The sequence below is a fragment of the Tachysurus vachellii genome, chromosome 2 (assembly GCF_030014155.1).
Source record: "Tachysurus vachellii isolate PV-2020 chromosome 2, HZAU_Pvac_v1, whole genome shotgun sequence".
Lineage (NCBI taxonomy): Eukaryota > Metazoa > Chordata > Actinopteri > Siluriformes > Bagridae > Tachysurus > Tachysurus vachellii.
Genome location: NC_083461.1, coordinates 19,268,066 through 19,287,405, shown reverse-complemented (window position 1 = coordinate 19,287,405; position 19,340 = coordinate 19,268,066). Strand labels below are relative to the sequence as shown.

Sequence of the window (19,340 nt, the reverse complement as noted above, 5' to 3'; positions counted from 1 at the left end):
AACATTTACACAAGTTTAGTAAAAGACTGATAAATGAGGTGCCTTGTTGCTGATTTTCCAATAACGGCATATCCACTGAGGGTTTACACTTTTAAGGTGACTTTCTGACTGTACTGAGAATTGAGCAAAAAGCCTTGGGCTAATGTATGATTTATATGTTAATATAATATATAAGATATGTAAATATAATACACACACACACACACAGAAATAATAATGCAGATGGCTGTAGGGATTGTAAGGATTGTGAGCAGTAGATACTGCATGGAAGGACAGATGGGTGGATAGATGGATGATTGGACAAGTGGATGGATGGACAGATGGATGGATTGATGGATAGTTGAATGGATGATTGGATGGATGGATGGAGGAATGGATGTATGAATGGGTGGATTGATGAATGGATAGATGAATGGATGGATAGGTGGATGGATAGATAGACGAATTGATGGATGGATTGATAACTGGATGGAAAGATGAGCGGATAAGTGAATTGATGGGTGGATGGGTTGATGGATAGTGTGTGTGAGTGTGCATGTGTGTGAGTGTGTTTGAGCGTGTGTGTGTTGTGTGTGTGTGCACAGAAGAGGAGGGAGAAGCCAGGAACAGAAGCTGTGAAGTGAAGAATCAGCGCTTTACTTTCCCACACTAATCCCTTCCTTCCCCCGACTACAGTCTCCAGCTGGATTGATATGGTTTGATGGGATTTGCTCCTCCATTCCTCTTTGATTATCTCTTGTTATGATCTCTTCCCCTAAGTACCACAGTTGTGTTAAACTGGGCCCAGGCCAGCTGCTGCTAAAACCAATGAGCTGAATGCTGAATGCTTCTCCTGCTGCTACGTGGCTAAGATTAACACGACTAAACATTCATCACAAGCCAGAGTCTCCTCTCATAAATAAATAAATAAATAAATAAATATTTGCCTGATGTTTCCTTACTGGTGCAGGGAGCAGCAGGTCATCAGCATACTAACCGAGATGTTCGCATAATTTTACATAATCCACATTTAGGATTCAACGTGTCCATTTCAATGTGTTTTAATTATTTAGTCCATGCAAATCACCAACTTGTGTATAAGCAGCGTAATGCATGCACACGTATTAATTATGTTCTATACAAATGATATGATAATTATCTGTAAAAAGCTTGTTGGCTTTTAGTATCATACGGAAATAAAACTTATAAGTATCACTATATCAAAAACATATCAATAGACCTGTGCAACTGAAGGAGTCTCCAGTGTTAGTGAACAAAGTTTTTCCTTCCTTTTACACTACAGCAATTTTCGATTACTGACTAAACCAGACACTGGAGACTCAATCAGTGTATTGTTTCAGAAAACCATCAGTGGCCATAATTTGTATGTTATCAGACAAGCATTAGGTGTAGAGCCCTGATACAGTTGTGAATAATGTGTGTAAGGATGTAAACAATGAAAAGCAAACTGCATGTAAAGTTTGTTTAGTTTATGAAGACTTTATTTTGAAAGCTATGTATTTATGTTCACACTTTCCTCCCAACAATAAACCTGTGGACAGAAGAAGAAACTGTCTTCAGGGTCTAGCTGTTGGGAGAGAGTTTATCAGGCTGTTAAAGTATACTAGAATTCATATATCGAGGGCATCCCTCCCTCCATCTCTCCTTCCATCACTCACCCACTCACTCACTCAGCCAGCAATTGGTCTCTAGAGTTCACTACAATCTCACAGGATATAAAAATTTTCTTCACACTTGAGAGGAACAATGTGATACCTTTTTTTATTTATTTTTACCCCAGACAGAGGTGACACTAAATAGAAGTGGAGGTAGAGAAGGAGTGGATTTGGCAGACAGCAACACCTTTTTCTTACAAGATGTCTGTCATGGCTAATAGACAGGAGCAGAGCCTGGGAAGCAGTAATTGAAGAACCCTTAAACCTTTCACTGTGTGTGCTTTCAACTAGAAATACATCACTCCTGATTATAATTCACTCACTTCTGGAGTTTTGTGTGAAAATTGTACCTTGGCGAGTAGCTAGTGCTGTTAGAAGTCATGGTGTGTTGGGAAACAATTTAGATTTTCATTAACAAACAGTTCTGTGCTTTTCCTTCTGACAGATATCCGTGGACTGCAGGGATTTTTGGACCAGACGGCGAGGCAGGGTCTGGACGTGGCTCTGCAGAGGGTGGACAGGAACATCAGCAGTGTCTTCTCTAATCTATTCAGCAGCATGCGTACAGAGGAGCTGAACCGCTACAGGGACACGCTGAGGAGAGCCATTCTGCTGCTGAGTCCTCGTGGAGCGCAGGTCTTCATCCATCAGGTGTGTGGACTCAGCCCTGTTTGTGCCTCTGTCACTGAATTACCCACATGGCTACACACACACACACACACACACACACACAAACACACACACACACACACACACACACACACACAGAGTGTGTTCTGTATGTTTATCTGTACTGACTTCTGGTTTATTTGTACAAAGCAAGTTTACAAAAACGATATGGATTTAGATACCAGAGGTGAGAGAGGTGAGACAAGTAAGAGAGGTGAGACATTTGAGAGATAGGAGAGAGGTGAGGCAGGTGAGAGAAAGGAGAGAGGTGAGGCAGGTGAGACAAGTGAGAGAGGTGAGAGTTTATAGAAGTGAGGCAAGTGAGACAGTTTAGGGAGTGAGGTAGGTAAGAGAGGTGAGAGTTTAGAAAAGTGAGACACATGAGAGAGATGAGAAGTGAGAAGGAGAGAAGTGAGAGAGGTGAGATAGTTTAGATAAGTAAGAGAAATGAGACAGTTTAGAGAGGTGAGACAGGTGAGAGAGGTGAGACAACTGAGAGAAGTGAGACAAGTAAGAGAGGTGAGAGTTTAGAGATGTGAGACAGTTTAGAGAAGTGAGACAATTTAGAGATGTTAGACAAGTGAGAGACGTGAGACAGTTCAGAGAAGTAAGAGAAGTGAGACAGTTTAGAGAGATGAGGCAGGTGAGAGAGGTGAGACAACTAAGAGAAGTGAGAGTTTAGAGAAGTGAGACAGTTTAAAGAAGTGAGACAAGTGAGAGAGGTGAGAGTTTAGAAAAGTGAGACAGTTTAGAGAGGTGAGGCAGTTGAGAGAGGTGAGGCAGTTGAGAGAGGTGAGGCAGTTGAGAGTTGTGACAAGAGAGTTGAGACAGGTGACTGCAGAGTAAGCCCTTCTGGGTGATATATGCTGAGCAGGATATGGTTCCAGTGTCCATGTGTAGAGGAGTGAATAATGTTTACAGGATGAACAGGATTTAAATAAGTTGCTGGGTTGACCAACAGGACAGTGTGTATGATTACAGCAGCAGCTCCTAAAGAGCCCAGGTGACATTAACGCCTGAAGGTGAGCCTGCTGTTTTATTAATTACAGTGAGAGACCCTGTAGAACTTTAAAGCCACCATCTCTCTGTGGGTTTGCCTGATTTCCTTATCTCCCCTGCGCTGAGGTCAGGGCTTCTCAGCACTGCACGTCACTTTACACCTCACAAAGCTCTTAACACGTGGTGTCTGTGTGACGTCCTGAGATGTTCTGTTCTGAGATCAGCTGGAAACGTCCTGCCCGTGGGTCTGTGCCAGCTTATTCTGACAGAATGAAAAAGTGCTGCTCTCATGCATATGGAAATGACTCGGCTTTGTCTGCTGCTATTTTTAGAACACATTGTTTTAGAAATGAAACACTTTGCCGCTTGCTGGAGTCGCTTCAGTTAGTCGTGTGTAAATGAGAACTGTGATTGCTTTAGGTTGGTCTTTCTCATCACACAGCACAATTCCAGTTACACAACAGATTCTTAAGAGGGGCAAAATATAAACTGGAAGAATCAAAGTTCCAGTGCTGCCCAGTCCTGCGTTTCAGGTACTGATCTAAAAAGTGGTAGCTAACAAATTATCTTAATTATTATATTAATTAATACACAGTAATGGACGCAATTGACCTGATGATTGTTATATAAAAGTCAGCAGTTTGGTCTGAGGCTTGTCTTGATAAGAGTTCTGTCCTCTTATCCTACATAAAAGATATTATTTAGGTCTTTATATTCTCTGGATGTGTTTAAGTATGACGCAACATTTCGCTCAGTTTTGTCAGTAACCTCCGTGTTCACAGTTCTGAAATTGACGTGCAATAACAATCTGACAAATAAAAGATAAACACTGAAGCCCTGTCATATCCCCAGCTCTGGAGTCAGTGATCATCCTGATCTCCTGCGTTGGTAGATTTTCAGGGTCTAAGCTTTTTTTTTTCTGTCTCTTTGGAGATGTTGTGTGGGAGGCGTTACTTCAGTTGGTCATGTGGGCGTGCTATGCTTTGGCCTTTATAAAAAAACAAACAAATAGGAAACCCCCCTAAGCAGAGCTCGGTGTGTCTGTTGCCAGCCGTGACAGGACAGGCTGTCCTCCTGATGAGGTCTGAGACTTGGAAGGAGATGTCTCAGCGGGTTTGCTATTAATGTGCCACCATATTTCACTGCCTGCTGACGTCCCCGTCCCTCTGAAGCCCACTTCCCCTGGCCACAAGGAGCTGGAAGCATTTCAGGACATAAAGCACAGGTTTCTGCAACTCTACCAGATTAGCTAGCAGTCTGTTTGTGCTTTGTGTTTCCACCATAATAGTGTTATTTACCAGAAAAATCGGCTGTGAATATAATTTACCTGGTTTCACACTGCTTACCTGAGAGATGACATATACCAAAAACACAAGTTTTCATTTCTTTTACTTGATTTCTTGATTACTTTTCTTTATCAAGGATATTACAGTTCATACATATATATGTCTACATCAGGAGTATTCAATTTAACTCAGAGCTACACAAATTTGCTGTCAAAAGGTCCAGATTAATGAATAACCCATGGCTTCTCAGAATAGGGCATGTGATCAGCACTGTACACATGTCCTGCTGAGAAGAGATCGATGTCCTACGTATCTGCTGTTTCCAGTAGAATGATTCTGTTAAGTATGAGGAAGTGATTCAACTCTTAGGAAGTGAGTGAACATGAGCTGTGAGGTGCTAACTGAGGCAAAGCACAGAACTGTAGAACTGCAGAAACATGTTCTATTTTGAAGGTTTCAAACTGACAAAAATTCAAATGAAACAAGTCATGGTGTTACAGTGGTGTTGGAGGTCATGGTGTTACAGTGGTGTTGGAGGTCATGGTGTTACAGTGGTGTTGGAGGTCATGATGTTACAGTGGTGTTGGAGGTCATGGTGTTACAGTGGTGTTGGAGGTCATGGTGTTACAGTGGTGTTGGAGGTCATAGTGTTACAGTGGTGTTGGAGGTCATGGTGTTACAGTGGTGTTGGAGGTCATGGTGTTACAGTGGTGTTGGAGGTCATAGTGTTACAGTGGTGTTGGAGGTCATGGTGTTACAGTGGTGTTGGAGGTCATGGTGTTACAGTGGTGTTGGAGGTCATGGTGTTACAGTGGTGTTGGAGGTCATGGTGTTACAGTGGTGTTGGAGGTCATGGCGTTACAGTGGTGTTGGAGGTCATGGTGTTACAGTGGTGTTGGTGGTCATAGTGTTACAGTGGTGTTGGAGGTCATAGTGTTACAGTGGTGTTGGAGGTCATGGTGTTACAGTGGTGTTGGAGGTCATGGTGTTACAGTGGTGTTGGAGGTCATGGTGTTACAGTGGTGTTGGAGGTCATGGTGTTACAGTGGTGTTGGAGGTCATGGTGTTACAGTGGTGTTGGAGGTCATGGTGTTACAGTGGTGTTGGAGGTCATAGTGTTACAGTGGTGTTGGAGGTCATGGTGTTACAGTGGTGTTGGAGGTCATAGTGTTACAGTGGTGTTGGAGGTCATAGTGTTACAGTGGTGTTGGAGGTCATGGTGTTACAGTGGTGTTGGAGGTCATGGTGTTACAGTGGTGTTGGAGGTCATGGTGTTACAGTGGTGTTGGAGGTCATGGTGTTACAGTGGTGTTGGAGGTCATGGTGTTACAGTGGTGTTGGAGGTCATGGTGTTACAGTGGTGTTGGAGGTCATGGTGTTACAGTGGTGTTGGAGGTCATAGTGTTACAGTGGTGTTGGAGGTCATGGTGTTACAGTGGTGTTGGAGGTCATGGTGTTACAGTGGTGTTGGAGGTCATAGTGTTACAGTAGTGTTGGAGGTCATGGTGTTACAGTGGTGTTGGAGGTCATAGTGTTACAGTGGTGTTGGAGGTCATGGTGTTACAGTGGTGTTGGAGGTCATGGTGTTACAGTGGTGTTGGTGGTCATAGTGTTACAGTGGTGTTGGAGGTCATGGTGTTACAGTGGTGTTGGTGGTTATAGTGTTACAGTGGTGTTGGAGGTCATGGTGTTACAGTGGTGTTGGAGGTCATGGTGTTACAGTGGTGTTGGAGGTCATAGTGTTACAGTGGTGTTGGAGGTCATGGTGTTACAGTGGTGTTGGAGGTCATGGTGTTACAGTGGTGTTGGAGGTCATAGTGTTACAGTGGTGTTGGAGGTCATGGTGTTACAGTGGTGTTGGAGGTCATGGTGTTACAGTGGTGTTGGAGGTCATAGTGTTACAGTGGTGTTGGAGGTCATGGTGTTACAGTGGTGTTGGAGGTCATAGTGTTACAGTGGTGTTGGAGGTCATGGTGTTACAGTGGTGTTGGTGGTCATAGTGTTACAGTGGTGTTGGAGGTCATGGTGTTACAGTGGTGTTGGAGGTCATAGTGTTACAGTGGTGTTGGAGGTCATGGTGTTACAGTGGTGTTGGAGGTCATGGTGTTACAGTGGTGTTGGTGGTCATAGTGTTACAGTGGTGTTGGAGGTCATAGTGTTACAGTGGTGTTGGAGGTCATGGTGTTACAGTGGTGTTGGAGGTCATGGTGTTACAGTGGTGTTGGAGGTCATAGTGTTACAGTGGTGTTGGAGGTCATGGTGTTACAGTGGTGTTGGTGGTCATAGTGTTACAGTGGTTTTGGAGGTCATGGTGTTACAGTGGTGTTGGAGGTCATAGTGTTACAGTGGTGTTGGAGGTCATAGTGTTACAGTGGTGTTGGAGGTCATAGTGTTACAGTGGTGTTGGAGGTCATAGTGTTACAGTGGTGTTGGAGGTCATGGTGTTACAGTGGTTTTGGAGGTCATAGTGTTACAGTGGTGTTGGAGGTCATGTGTTGGAGGTCATGGTGTTACAGTGGTGTTGGAGGTCATGGTGTTACAGTGGTGTTGGTGGTCATAGTGTTACAGTGGTTTTGGAGGTCATGGTGTTACAGTGGTGTTGGAGGTCATAGTGTTACAGTGGTGTTGGAGGTCATAGTGTTACAGTGGTGTTGGAGGTCATAGTGTTACAGTGGTGTTGGAGGTCATAGTGTTACAGTGGTGTTGGTGGTCATAGTGTTACAGTGGTTTTGGAGGTCATGGTGTTACAGTGGTGTTGGAGGTCATAGTGTTACAGTGGTGTTGGAGGTCATAGTGTTACAGTGGTGTTGGAGGTCATAGTGTTACAGTGGTGTTGGAGGTCATAGTGTTACAGTGGTGTTGGAGGTCATGGTGTTACAGTGGTTTTGGAGGTCATAGTGTTACAGTGGTGTTGGAGGTCATGTGTTGGAGGTCATGGTGTTATAGTGATGTTGGAGGTCATGGTGTCACAGTGATGTTGGAGGTCATAGTTTTACAGTGATGTTTGAGGTCATGGTGTTACAGTGGTGTTAGAGGTCATGGTGTTACAGTGATGGTGGAGGTCATGGTGTTAGTGATGTTGGAGGTCATGGCGTTAGTGATTTTGGAGGTCATATTGTTACAGTGGTCATGGTGTTATGGTAGGTAGTGATGTTCGAGGTCAAGGTGTTAGTGATTTTGGAGGTCATATTGTTACAGTGGTGATGGAGGTCATGATGTTGTGGTAGGTAGTGATGTTGGAGGTATGGTGTGTCAGTGATGTTAGAGGTCATGGTGTTACAGTTATGTTAGAGGTCATGGTGTTTCAGTGATGTTGGAGGTCATGGTGTTAGTGATGTTGAAGGTCATGGTGTTAGTGATTTTGCTGGTCATGGTGTTACAGTGGTGTTGGAGGTCATGGTGTTATGGCAGGTAGTGATGTTGGAGATCATGGTGTTTATAATGATGTTGGAGGTAATGGTGTTACAGTGGTGTTAGAGGTCTTGATGCTACAGTGGTGTTGGTGGACATGGTGTTAGTGATTTTGGAGATCATTGTGTTACCGTGGTGATGGAGGTCATGGTGTTACAGTGGTGTTGGAGGTAATGGTGTTACAGTGGTGTTAGAGGTCTTGGTGTTACAGTGGTGTTAGAGGTCTTGATGCTACAGTGGTGTTGGTGGTCATGGTGTTAGTGATTTTGGAGATCATTGTGTTACCGTGGTGATGGAGGTCATGGTGTTACAGTGGTGTTGGAGGTCATGGTGTTACAATGATGTTGGAGGTCATAGTCTTGATGTTACAGTGGTGTTGGAGGTCATGGGGTACAGTTGCAGCACTGTTGTCTCATGGCTCTGGAGTCCCCAGCTTGGTTCCTGTCCACGTGGAGTTCCAGATATTGTTTGGGTTTTCCTCTAGAAATCACATCTGCATTGAAAATGCCATAGATCTGATTGAAAGCCTTGAGCTCACAGCCCTCCTGTGTTAGATTAAGAATAAGGAAATCTCTGTGATAATGTAACCTAGAGCTCTGCCAGTTACAATACTATCTCATAAGACAACGCTTACAGACTGATGTATGATAATGAATGAATGTCCCTCCTAAAGTGCCAGAGAAACACAGGTGGTGTATTATCCTCATGTCCCACTGGATCTTCCACTTCACCAGAGATTGGTTCTTTTTTTTTGGCCACTCTCTTGAGTCTCCAATTTATGGTCCTGCTGTGTTAAGCACCGGAAACATGGAACTGGAAAATGGCGTGCTTCACAGTCACGCCTGAATCCTCGAGCACAGAGCTGACTCCTTCACGAGTGCCATTGTTTTTCCTCGTCCCACTGAGTGATCTGAAAAGGGAGCAAGCAGGTGGACATGGATGCACAAATGACTCACATAGCAGACGGATGGCATGATTTGTGGCACATCTGCGTTCCTCTTCATCAAACCCTGGTGAGAGCGTTAAATAGCAGGAGGTTGTTTGAGAAGAAGACAACGGGTAACAGACAGAACACTGGATATCATGTCTGGCCTGCGTAGGCACCCTTTCAATCAGGATGTCATCATCTGTCTCTATATCTCTTTTTCTACCTCTATCTCTATTTCTCTCTCCATCACACCCAACTAACATGGGGATCACAGCATGGATTAGAGGATCAGGACAAGTGACATTATAAATGTAAAAACGTGTCACTTAGTGCTTGTGGTTTTGTCCACGGGATGAATGTACGTTCCTCACTCAGTGACTCGGCTCACTCAACGCTCCTCTAAACATCTCATCAGCATTTCAGAAAAGATTTCTCATGATGTTTTCACAAGGTTGTCTTTTATATAGACCCCCATCATTGACGATTACACTTCCCTGCAGTAAACTCGTTTATTTTCTTCCTCTGGCTGTTGAATGGGTTTCAGGCTTTTAATAAGCTCCTATTGAAATATTAATAAGCGCCGCGGCACAGGCTCAAAGCAAGATATAAACTTTCAGGGCATCTTTGGCATATCTTTGAAGTTCAAATCTCCAGAGCAGAATTCATTTTAAAGCTCTTTTTCCTCCTTTTACTGTTTTTGTTTAGCTGTGGTGACAGGATCATAACAGAGTCATTTCTTCGTCCTCTTCCTGCCAGCCCTGACCACTGAGAAAGACTTTACGTGAATATTGCTCAACTCCTCCACAAATCACTTAAAATATTTTCCACAGCAGGACTAAGTGTCAACAAACCTGCCAGTACCGTCTGGGTGTTATTCAAAAGCCATAAATAAATATAGAAACATATTGGATTAGGGACTGAATAACAATAGTCTTGTTTGAAAAATGTGAGCAATCATAAATGTCTAACTTCCTGAACTGTGAATAAAATAAAAATTTTTTTTTTTTTTGGCTAAACTGCAAAACTCTGAGCGTTTTTTTTTTCCGCATTTGGGACAAGATGGAATTTAAAATGAGTCTCAACACCAAATAATTCCTAAAATATTAAGCAGTGTGTGAGACATTATCTTTCATGTCGCTGGCATCATCTCAGACTTTTCAGGAGTTCAAGACCATACAATGTTTTCTATATTAAATAATAAATTGCTTGTCCTTAGACATGGACATAAGAAGCAGAGAAACACAGCTACTGTTTGACAACTTGTTTATCTGCAGCTAATGATGCTACATAGATAAACTTGCTACACAGTTAGCACTTTCTCGTAAACAAGTCTAGAAATACACAAGCTGTGGATCAGCTGTGGAGCCAGAAGGAGAGAGAGAGAGAGAGAGAGAGAGAGAGAGAGAGAGAGAGATTAGCCGCCAGACGTTTCAATGTTGGAAACAGCATGGTGAACATTGTGGTGTTAGATAAGATTTAGATAAGATTAGGATTAGGATAGGTTCAGGTTCGGATTAAGTTAGGGTTAAATTAGGATTAAATTGGGTTTATATTTGCAGGTCAGGGGTAGGTAAGGAGAAGGTTGGGATTAGGTCAGGATTAGGTTAGATTTAAATTAGGATTAGGCCAGCATTAGATTAGGATTAGGTTAGGTTTGGGTCAGGATTAGGTCAAGCTAGCAGACGTTTCTGGGTCATGTGTCATGGAGTTAAGATGTATTCATGCTTTCAGGCTAATAATATCCGATGGCTTTTCCCAGACTGCTGCACTTTTTTTTTCTAATCCCACTGGATGTGTATCTTCACATCTCATGAGGCAAAACTACTGCAGTCACATTTTATGATTGTAAAGATTAGTTTACACTCTACAATCTCTCTCTCGTGTCTCTCTCTTACCTCGCTCTTGCTTGTCTCTCAACTCTCTCTCATTTCTCTCTCGTCTCTCTCTCTCTCTGAGCTCTCTCTCTCATCTTTCTTCTCTCTCTCTTGGCTTTTTTCTCGCTGCTGATCCATCAGGCTGTCGGACGTGTTGGCGTGTCTGCAATTTTGCGGCAAATATTTGAGCACAGGGGAAGCCCATTTATCTCTATTTACAGTCACTGATTCAGCTGTCCTCCAGAACAGAGTATGCTTCTTCTCTCTCTACGCCCTTCTCTTTACCTCCAAAACCCTCATCTCAGTCACATCGCAGACGAGGACACAGGGTCTCTTTTCATCTGGTCCCTCACTCTGTATGTGTGTGTGTGGGTGGTTGGCAATGCTGCACTCTCTAGAGGAGACAGACGAGAAGATAATCGGATATCAGGCCACTGCAGAGAAGATGGATGGAATGACACTCTGTGGAAAATTTTCTCCTGAGAATTAAGCAAAAACAGAAAGTTGCTGTCTAAATACTCTTCAAGTGTGTGTGTGTGTGTGTGTGTGTGTGTGCGTGTGTGTGTAGTAAACAGCAATGTAAATAAGATTTGAGGCTGCGTTTCACTTCTTTTTCTTTAACTGTTTTTCCGGCTTTTCCAAACGCGTCTCCTTAGAATCTTGGCTGAACCCGGGGAAGTTTGAGAACGTGTCACTCTTACAAACACGACTGTAAAAATTCTTCCTGCTGTCTGCAGTTTGATGTCTTCTTTCCTAACAAGTGGCATCTCCAAGTCTGCTCTTAGCAGTGAAGCTTTTTTTTCACACAGTGAAATTCTGACATTGTTTTTAAAAAACTGAAGGATGAGTTCTCAGAGCTTCCAGAGCTCTCGCTTTTACTGGAAGGAGTCTCCAGTGTCAGAGCTTCGTAACAGATAGGTGAAGCTGTCTTTGAGAGAGCGATTGAGACAAAGAGAGAGAGTGAGAGAGAGAATGAGACTGAGAGAGAGCAAGTGGGAGCAAGTGGGAGAAAGCGAGAGAGTGAGTGAGACTGAGAGCAAGTAAGAGCGATAGTGAGAGAGAAAGAGAGAGAGCGAGAGAGAGAGAGCGAGTGAGAGAGAGAGAGCGAGTGAGAAAGAGAGAAAGAGAGAGAGAGAGAGAGAGAGCGACACTGAGTGAGAGAAAGAGAATAAGGAACAAGGGAACAAGAGATTGTTAATATCTAGTGATGATCTGAAGGTCAGGTTTCAGGTAAACAGAAGAGTCACTGAAGTAAAATCACTGGAACATCAACACAGTCGAATGCTGTCATGTTTTATATACAGTATTTGCGTTTTTTTATTTACTCTGGAGTCTGAACAGCAGGAAAGCACAACCAGTTAAAAAAAATATTGATGAAGAGAGGCACTTCACTACGGGTTTTAAAGCTGGAGACGTTTCATCATGGTGACTAATCAACAGTCTGCAGGAATCTTTATCAGTTTTCCAAAAGCAGTCGTCGTTGACGATTTCCTCCATCTCAGACGCCTCCTCTTTAGACGCAAACAGCAGGAGTGAAATATAAGAGCAGTTAATAATGTTCTGTATGTGTGAGAGCTTCTGAGAAACAAAACCAAACACAGCATTTACACTCATTAAGTCTTTATCTAGCTTCTCTAGCTATCTTCAGATCATAGGCAAAATACTTTCGGCACAGATTGCCTTGCCTTTAGGAACTCAGCTAACATCAGAACTTCCGGGAGCCAAACAGGAAGTGGCCCACTCTAGACAGGAAGTGCAGAAAGATTTATTGGGAACATGTTAATATTCAGACTTTACATTCTGGGAATCACCTAAACATTTGAAATAACCTAAACAAACACGCCCCTAACTCAAATTGGTGTCACCCCTGTTTTGATAGCTCCGCCTTACACATACATACAGTACGTAACCCAGCCAACTATTATGGCGGAACCTGCTGGGGCAGCTGGCCGAGGGTATATTTTTATCACTAAATGAACTCAGTGAGTAATACTATGGTAATACAAATGTGTTTTTGTTGTACTGTGTGTTGTACCATGAAAGGTTTAGCTCTGTTTTACGCGGAAGACAACGTTCAACACCTAGAACCCGAGGCAGAAGTAACGGCAGGAATCTGCCATGTCAGTGTATCAATCGCTTTCTGCTAATGTCAGACATGCGCACTGAACACTCTCTCCACCGCATATTGACAAGACACGCCCCTTTCTGCTCATTGGCTACACAATTGTTTTGTTAGTCGGCCTGACTCAGTTTTCTGAAGCATTTCTCAAACATCATGCACTCCACCTTTAAGCAGTAATTTTAGTTTGGAGCTTTGATCTGATCTTCATTCCCTCTCCTTCTATAACTCGACATATACCGTGTGTGTGTGTGTGTGTGTGTGGGGTTAGTGTTATTTATCAATGAATAATGAAACAGTGCGAGATTTTCTGTCTTTGTTTGGTTTTGGATTATTTCTAGACAGTGTGAGAGTGAACAAAGCTCCATCTTCAGAACTGATCAGAAGCATTTCCGTCTCAGTGGAAGTCTATAATTGGACAGTTGAGCGTTTATCCTGTGGACTTTCTGTTATTAACAGGAGTCAGAACCATAACACGCTCACGCTCGTCTTCCTGCTTGGTGTATTATGTACCCGACGCATGTGATTAGCATATCACCGGTCCTCTCTCTACTCCCCTGTTGCTGTTTTTTTCCTCATTCGAAATGAGCTGATTCTCTCCTTCTCTCCTTTACCTGGGCCTCAGGTGCTGATGGGCCACCGGCTCCGATTGCTTGCCATTGCATCATGCAGTTTCCAAACAGGAGAGTGTTAGTGATCTCAGGTGTTCAGTACGGCCAGTTTTATTTAGATGTAAGTGAGAGAGAGACTACAGAGTTACAGGGTTTATATACAGCACATCTTCACTGCTCTGACTCTATCAGCTCACTTTAGAATGGAGAGATTTTACTAACTGAATTCTGAAAACTATTTATCAGTATAAGAATAGAATGGAAGTTTGTCATATCTACATCACAGCACAGTGAAATTCTGTCAAGGCATATCCCAGCTTTAGAGGATGGGGTCGGAGCACAGGGTCAGCCAAGATACAGCACCCTGGAGCAGAGAGGGTTAAGGGCCTTGCTCAAGGGCCCAACAGTGGCAGTTTGGCTGGGGCTTAAACCCTGATCCTACAATCAACAACCCAGAGACTTAACCGCTTGAGCCACTACTGCAATAACAGCAACATCCATCATCATCCTCATCCTCCACATCATCATCATCATCATCATCATCATCATCATCCACATCATAGTCGTCATCCTCCACATCATAATCATCATCATCATCATCATCATCTCATCATCATCCACAGTATAATCATCATAATCCGCATCATCATCACCTTCATCATCATCATCCACATCATCATTATCCACATAAAAATCATAGTCCATTTCATCAGCTGCATCATCATCATCCACATCATCATCAACATTGTCAACAACATCATCATCATCATCATCATCATCATCATCATCATCATCCACATCATAGTCATCATCATCCACATCATCATCAACCTTATCTTCATCATCAATCATCCACATCATCATCATTATCATTATCGTCATCCTCCACATCATCATCATCATTGTCCACATCATCATCATCACTATCATCATCGTCCACATCATCATCATCATCATCATCATCATCATCATCATCGTCCACATCATCATCATTATCAACATCATAATCATCATCATCATCATCATTATCACCATCATCAACATTATCCACATAAAAATCATCGTCCACATCATCAGCTGCATTATCATCATCCACATCATCATCAGCCACATCCACATCCACATCATCATCATCATCGTCATCATCATCTACAGAATGCACCAAATACATACAGATTCAAAGCAACATTTTTAAAGGCAATGTTCAATTGCCAGTGTGATTTATTACATACAGAGCATCTTTTAGAGTGAGACAGCAGAGCAGTAGGCCCTGGAGTTCTTCAGATTTTAGATCTATTTTAGTTTTAGGTTTCTTGTAAATGTGTAAACTGTACCTCATAAAAGTTAGTAAAAATTCCAGAAAGGATTTGATGGTTTTGGGTCTGGATCCCAACTTTTCTTGGACCTGACTATGCTGCTCTGAACTTCAGCCACATGAGACGTATAAATAGTTAATAAAATAAAATAAAACTTTATTGTAATACACGTCATCTGTTTTATCAATAATCACAAATAAGTGGCTCTGACAGTGAAACAAGGTGAGAGATGAAAACGAAAAGCTAACAGACGACAAACATTTATTCAACTGATTAATGGTGTATTATTTTTTAACAGGTTTTAGAAGAGCTCACATGAGATAATCTCCTCTAAGATCAAACGTGTGCCTAACACGCTAATTACTGATTTTTCACATTAACATTTTAACACTAACATCCAAACACTAGATTATTGATGTAACGAAATATGCAAATTTACACAAGTTTAATTAGCTGATGTCTGCTTAGCATTAATAAATAAATGTATGTTTAACTCAACATGCACTCTGGATAAAGTGGGTTTAGCTGATACTCCAGCTGTTCTCTCCAGACAGCACGAGCTGGAAATCACATGATCTTAAACCCTGAACCGCAACCACTCCTCACTCAATACAAAAGAATTCTTATTTTATTCAAATATTGTGTTTATTCATCTTTCTCTAGTCACTAAGCAGACTGCTTCCTCACTAAATCACCAGCATAAGCTAATTCATTATTAGCATGAATATTAGCATGATTAGCCGGCTAACCTGATAGCTGCATAAAGGATAAACTCACTCTGAAGCTTCTCGCAGGGGAAACGTTTTTTTTCCTCGTCGTATTCTGTCCATCAGGCCACCTTTACAACTTACACGTGTCGAATCTTAAATATTAATGAGCGATAAAATGTATTCCAATGAATATTAAGGAGCAGTGAGTAGTTTCAGTGGACACACAGTGGGTTAGAGAGGAAGGAAGTGGCACTCTACAGCACAGGCTTGATTTTCAGAGCAAAAAACTCTTCATGTGTTTAATAAAACTTAAGCAGCAATGAGAAAAGACCTTTAACCTTTCGCTTTCTGTATAACGGCATCCGTTATAGCAGCAGCAGTTCTAGCACCAGCGGCTTCCGTTATAGCAGCAGCAGTTCTAGCACCAGCGGCTTCCGTTATAGCAGCAGCAGTTCTAGCACCAGTGGCTTCCATTATACTGTAGCAGCAGCAGTTCTTGCACAAACGTATTCCGTTATAGCAGTAGCAGTTCTTGCACCAGCTTCTCTTTATTCTCAATCTTTAAGATAATAAGAGAAAAAATCTGTCAGCTTTAACACTTGAGACTTTTTCCAGATGTCTCCTGACAAAAAAACTCCACCGTGTCAAACGATTACACGTTTTTAATCTGTTTACGTGCCACCTCTGCCGTACACGTCCATTTACATTTCCGGCATCCGGCAGATGACCTGATGGATTTTATCTCATTTTTATGCAATTCAGGGTTAAGGCCATGCTCAAGTGCCCAGCGGTGTCAGCTTGGTGAACCTGGGTTTCAAACATTCAGTAGCCCAACACCTTAACCACTAAGCTACCACATCCCCATGTCCTTTTGAATAAAATCAGCGGGTTTTGAATAAAATCAGCCGTTCAGTGCAGTTCATCTTGGAAAATTTTAAACAAAGCTAGCTTATTTTCCCTCTGCGCTTCCAGAGCTAACCTTTAAAGTATTATTAGCATTATTAGCATCGTTGACATGATGCAATGGCAACAACGAGGCACTTACTGTAAGGACTCTGCCCGGACTCTGGCCACGTGCATCTGTTTGTTTCTCGTCACGTGTCTGCCCCGCCTTCGTCTGCTCCTCCCTGTCATCACACCTGATCCTTATTGTGTCATTGTCTTCTTGTATTTAACTGTGCCGCGTTGCTTCGTGCAGCGCGGCATCTACTGTGATTTGCCCTGTCTAGTCTGCGTCCTGTTTCATGTTTTTAGTTATTAAACCCTATTTTGATTTATGCTATCCTGCGTTTGGGTCCGCTCTGTTTTCCGTCGTTACACTTACACTCAACATGTTTCTTTATATAACACCACATCATCTATAAGCCAACTGGAACAGAGGAATGTGTGGAAAATATCATGTTGTCTAGATAGTACCTCCTAAGATTAATTATGAAAACAACACAAACTTGCTAAAGTCTTCTTCTGATGTCTGTGATTTGGCTCCCAACTCCCAGGCTGGTTCAGCACACAGAGACGGAATTAGTGCTGACCTTCTGCATTCTATTTTATATCATTACCTCACAGCGTGTTAAAACTCATCCTAAAACTTCACAACGCTTTCCACAGGGTCTCATGGCAACTATCACCTTCTTCTATCATCTTTGTAATTAATGTCAGAATGAACACCAGCACATGTAGGAAGACGAGGCGCAATCACAACAACCTCCTGTCTAAACCTCCTGTCTAAATCTTGTTTCATCCAGAGCCTGAGGTTTTTATTTTGCTGTCGTTTATACCAGTTTGGGAGAAGTGTGAAGAACACAGGAAGTGCTTAATCATATGCGATTAAAGTCCACATAGGCTGAGATTGTAATCATTCAGTACTGTTAGTAGAATTTTATGTCTGTATTTCCTATAGCCTAGTGGTTAAGGTGTTGGACTACAGATCAGAAGGTTGTGAGTTCAAATCCCAGGTCCACCAAACTGCCACTGCTGGGCCCTTGAGCAAAGTCCTTAATGGTGGGAAGAGCACAATGACATCATCTAGGATATGCCAGAAGAGTTTTAATGGATTCTTTCTAGAGTAGGTATGAGATGAGCTTTGAGCAATTAATAAATGCAGAGAACCCGCAACACACACATACACCTACATCCATCCAAACTTAAAAACTCAGCCCTTTAACTCAGAAGCAGTGTGATAACACTCTGTACCATCATAAGAAATCAATGAAAGCTAAAACAACTAAACTCCTCTTTATGCATCTCTTTTGCAGCATCATGATCTCTGATTGAAATGCCACAGTCTCTTCCTACAGCAAAACAGTGGCTGCTATCTAATTTAATTGTCTAATAAAAGCCAATGTAGCTGCACATTAGCAGCAGCTGGCTGCCCTGTAAAGCACGATAGCATCAGGCGGCCGGCCGAAATACAGAAGTTTGCGATGTGATGGAGTGAAACTTCTCCAGCGTCCCGGTGCTATTACTGCTAACGCTGCAGATACAACAGGATTAAAAGCGAGGAACTCAACCTGCACATCTGTGGACTTTAAGCCTTGGTATTTCTTCACTGCATAATTAACTTCAGCAGATTTCAGATTTCAGCAGTGAAGTGTAAGGAAAAGTCATCAGCTCAGAGTTGCATTGAAAACAATAAACATCTGTCAGCAATTTCTATTATCAGCTTCACCGTGTGTGAAAATGGTACGTGGTTAAAGAGACAGAGGTGATCAACAACACGTTGAATAAACAGCTAGGACAACAAGTCACGATGATAAAAACTAACTCCACAAACAGTCACAGAGAAAAGCAGGAAATGAAGGAAGGTCCATGGCAGAACCGGCACCGGATTGATCTCTTGGTGAAAAACACGCTTTAGGGTTGTGAATGTAATGTCCTCCAGGAGGCATCACTGTCCTCACAGAGGAACGCACTTCACTGGCATTGAAAAGGATTCCGTGGTTGATTCATTCTTGCTTTATTCATTGTCTCCTCCTTGGCACTTTGGAGTCTGAATCAAAGCAGAATCGATTCTTTTGGTTTGCTCTTTTTTCAACTTTATCAATCCAAATCTCCAAAGCTTTCTTTACATTTCCTTGCCTCTGTGCTTCAGCTCAGTTTAGCAGCTAAAATGATGTTGGCATGACTGGGTCAATTCCTACAGTCCCGTCGGAAGGTATCCTTTTATTTTGCTGTTGAATGAAGACATTTTATTTTGAGATCAAAAGTTGAATATGATACAAGAGTTCCTGGGTTTCACTCTTAAGACTGCATTTGCTGTTAAAAAGTAAAAACCAACATGAAGACCTGAGAGCTGTCTATGGGAGAAAAGTAAACCATGTTGAAGCTGAGAAACGAGACAAACTCCATCAGAGCCACTACACAAACACTGAGCATAGACAATACAACAGGGTTGTTCATGTCTGCTTCTGGAACGTTCTCTCTAGTCTTTCCTGATGATGGAGCTCACAATATTAGCAGCAGAATGAATTCAGAAGTCTGAGAATTTACAGAGAAATCTGCATCCAAGCTAATAAGGAGAAACAGCATCAAGGAGAAAGACAACGGTTCAAAATACACACTGACAATCAACACAGGACTTCATCAGGAAGAAAAGCGGAAGGTTTTAGACTGGAAGTCAATCAGCAGACCTGAACCCAACTGAACACCATGAAACACAACACAACAACTGAAACAAACTGAAAGTCTTGAGGACTGATGCAGTTATTACAATCAAGAGAAATGCAACCAGATATTAAGTGTTAATTACTTCAAGACTATCTG

At 42.3% G+C, this 19,340-nt stretch overlaps 1 protein-coding gene across 2 annotated transcripts in view; it reads left to right on the top strand.

Moving 5' to 3' along the window:
* grid1b (glutamate receptor, ionotropic, delta 1b) overlaps nt 1–19,340 on the top strand; it is a 319,760-nt gene that overhangs the window by 179,664 nt on the left and 120,756 nt on the right. For both annotated transcript variants that reach the window (XM_060862319.1, XM_060862311.1), the window contains exon 4: nt 2,101–2,306. In XM_060862319.1, coding sequence (XP_060718302.1) covers nt 2,101–2,306 — 206 coding nt within the window. The remainder of the gene's footprint in view (nt 1–2,100; nt 2,307–19,340) is intronic.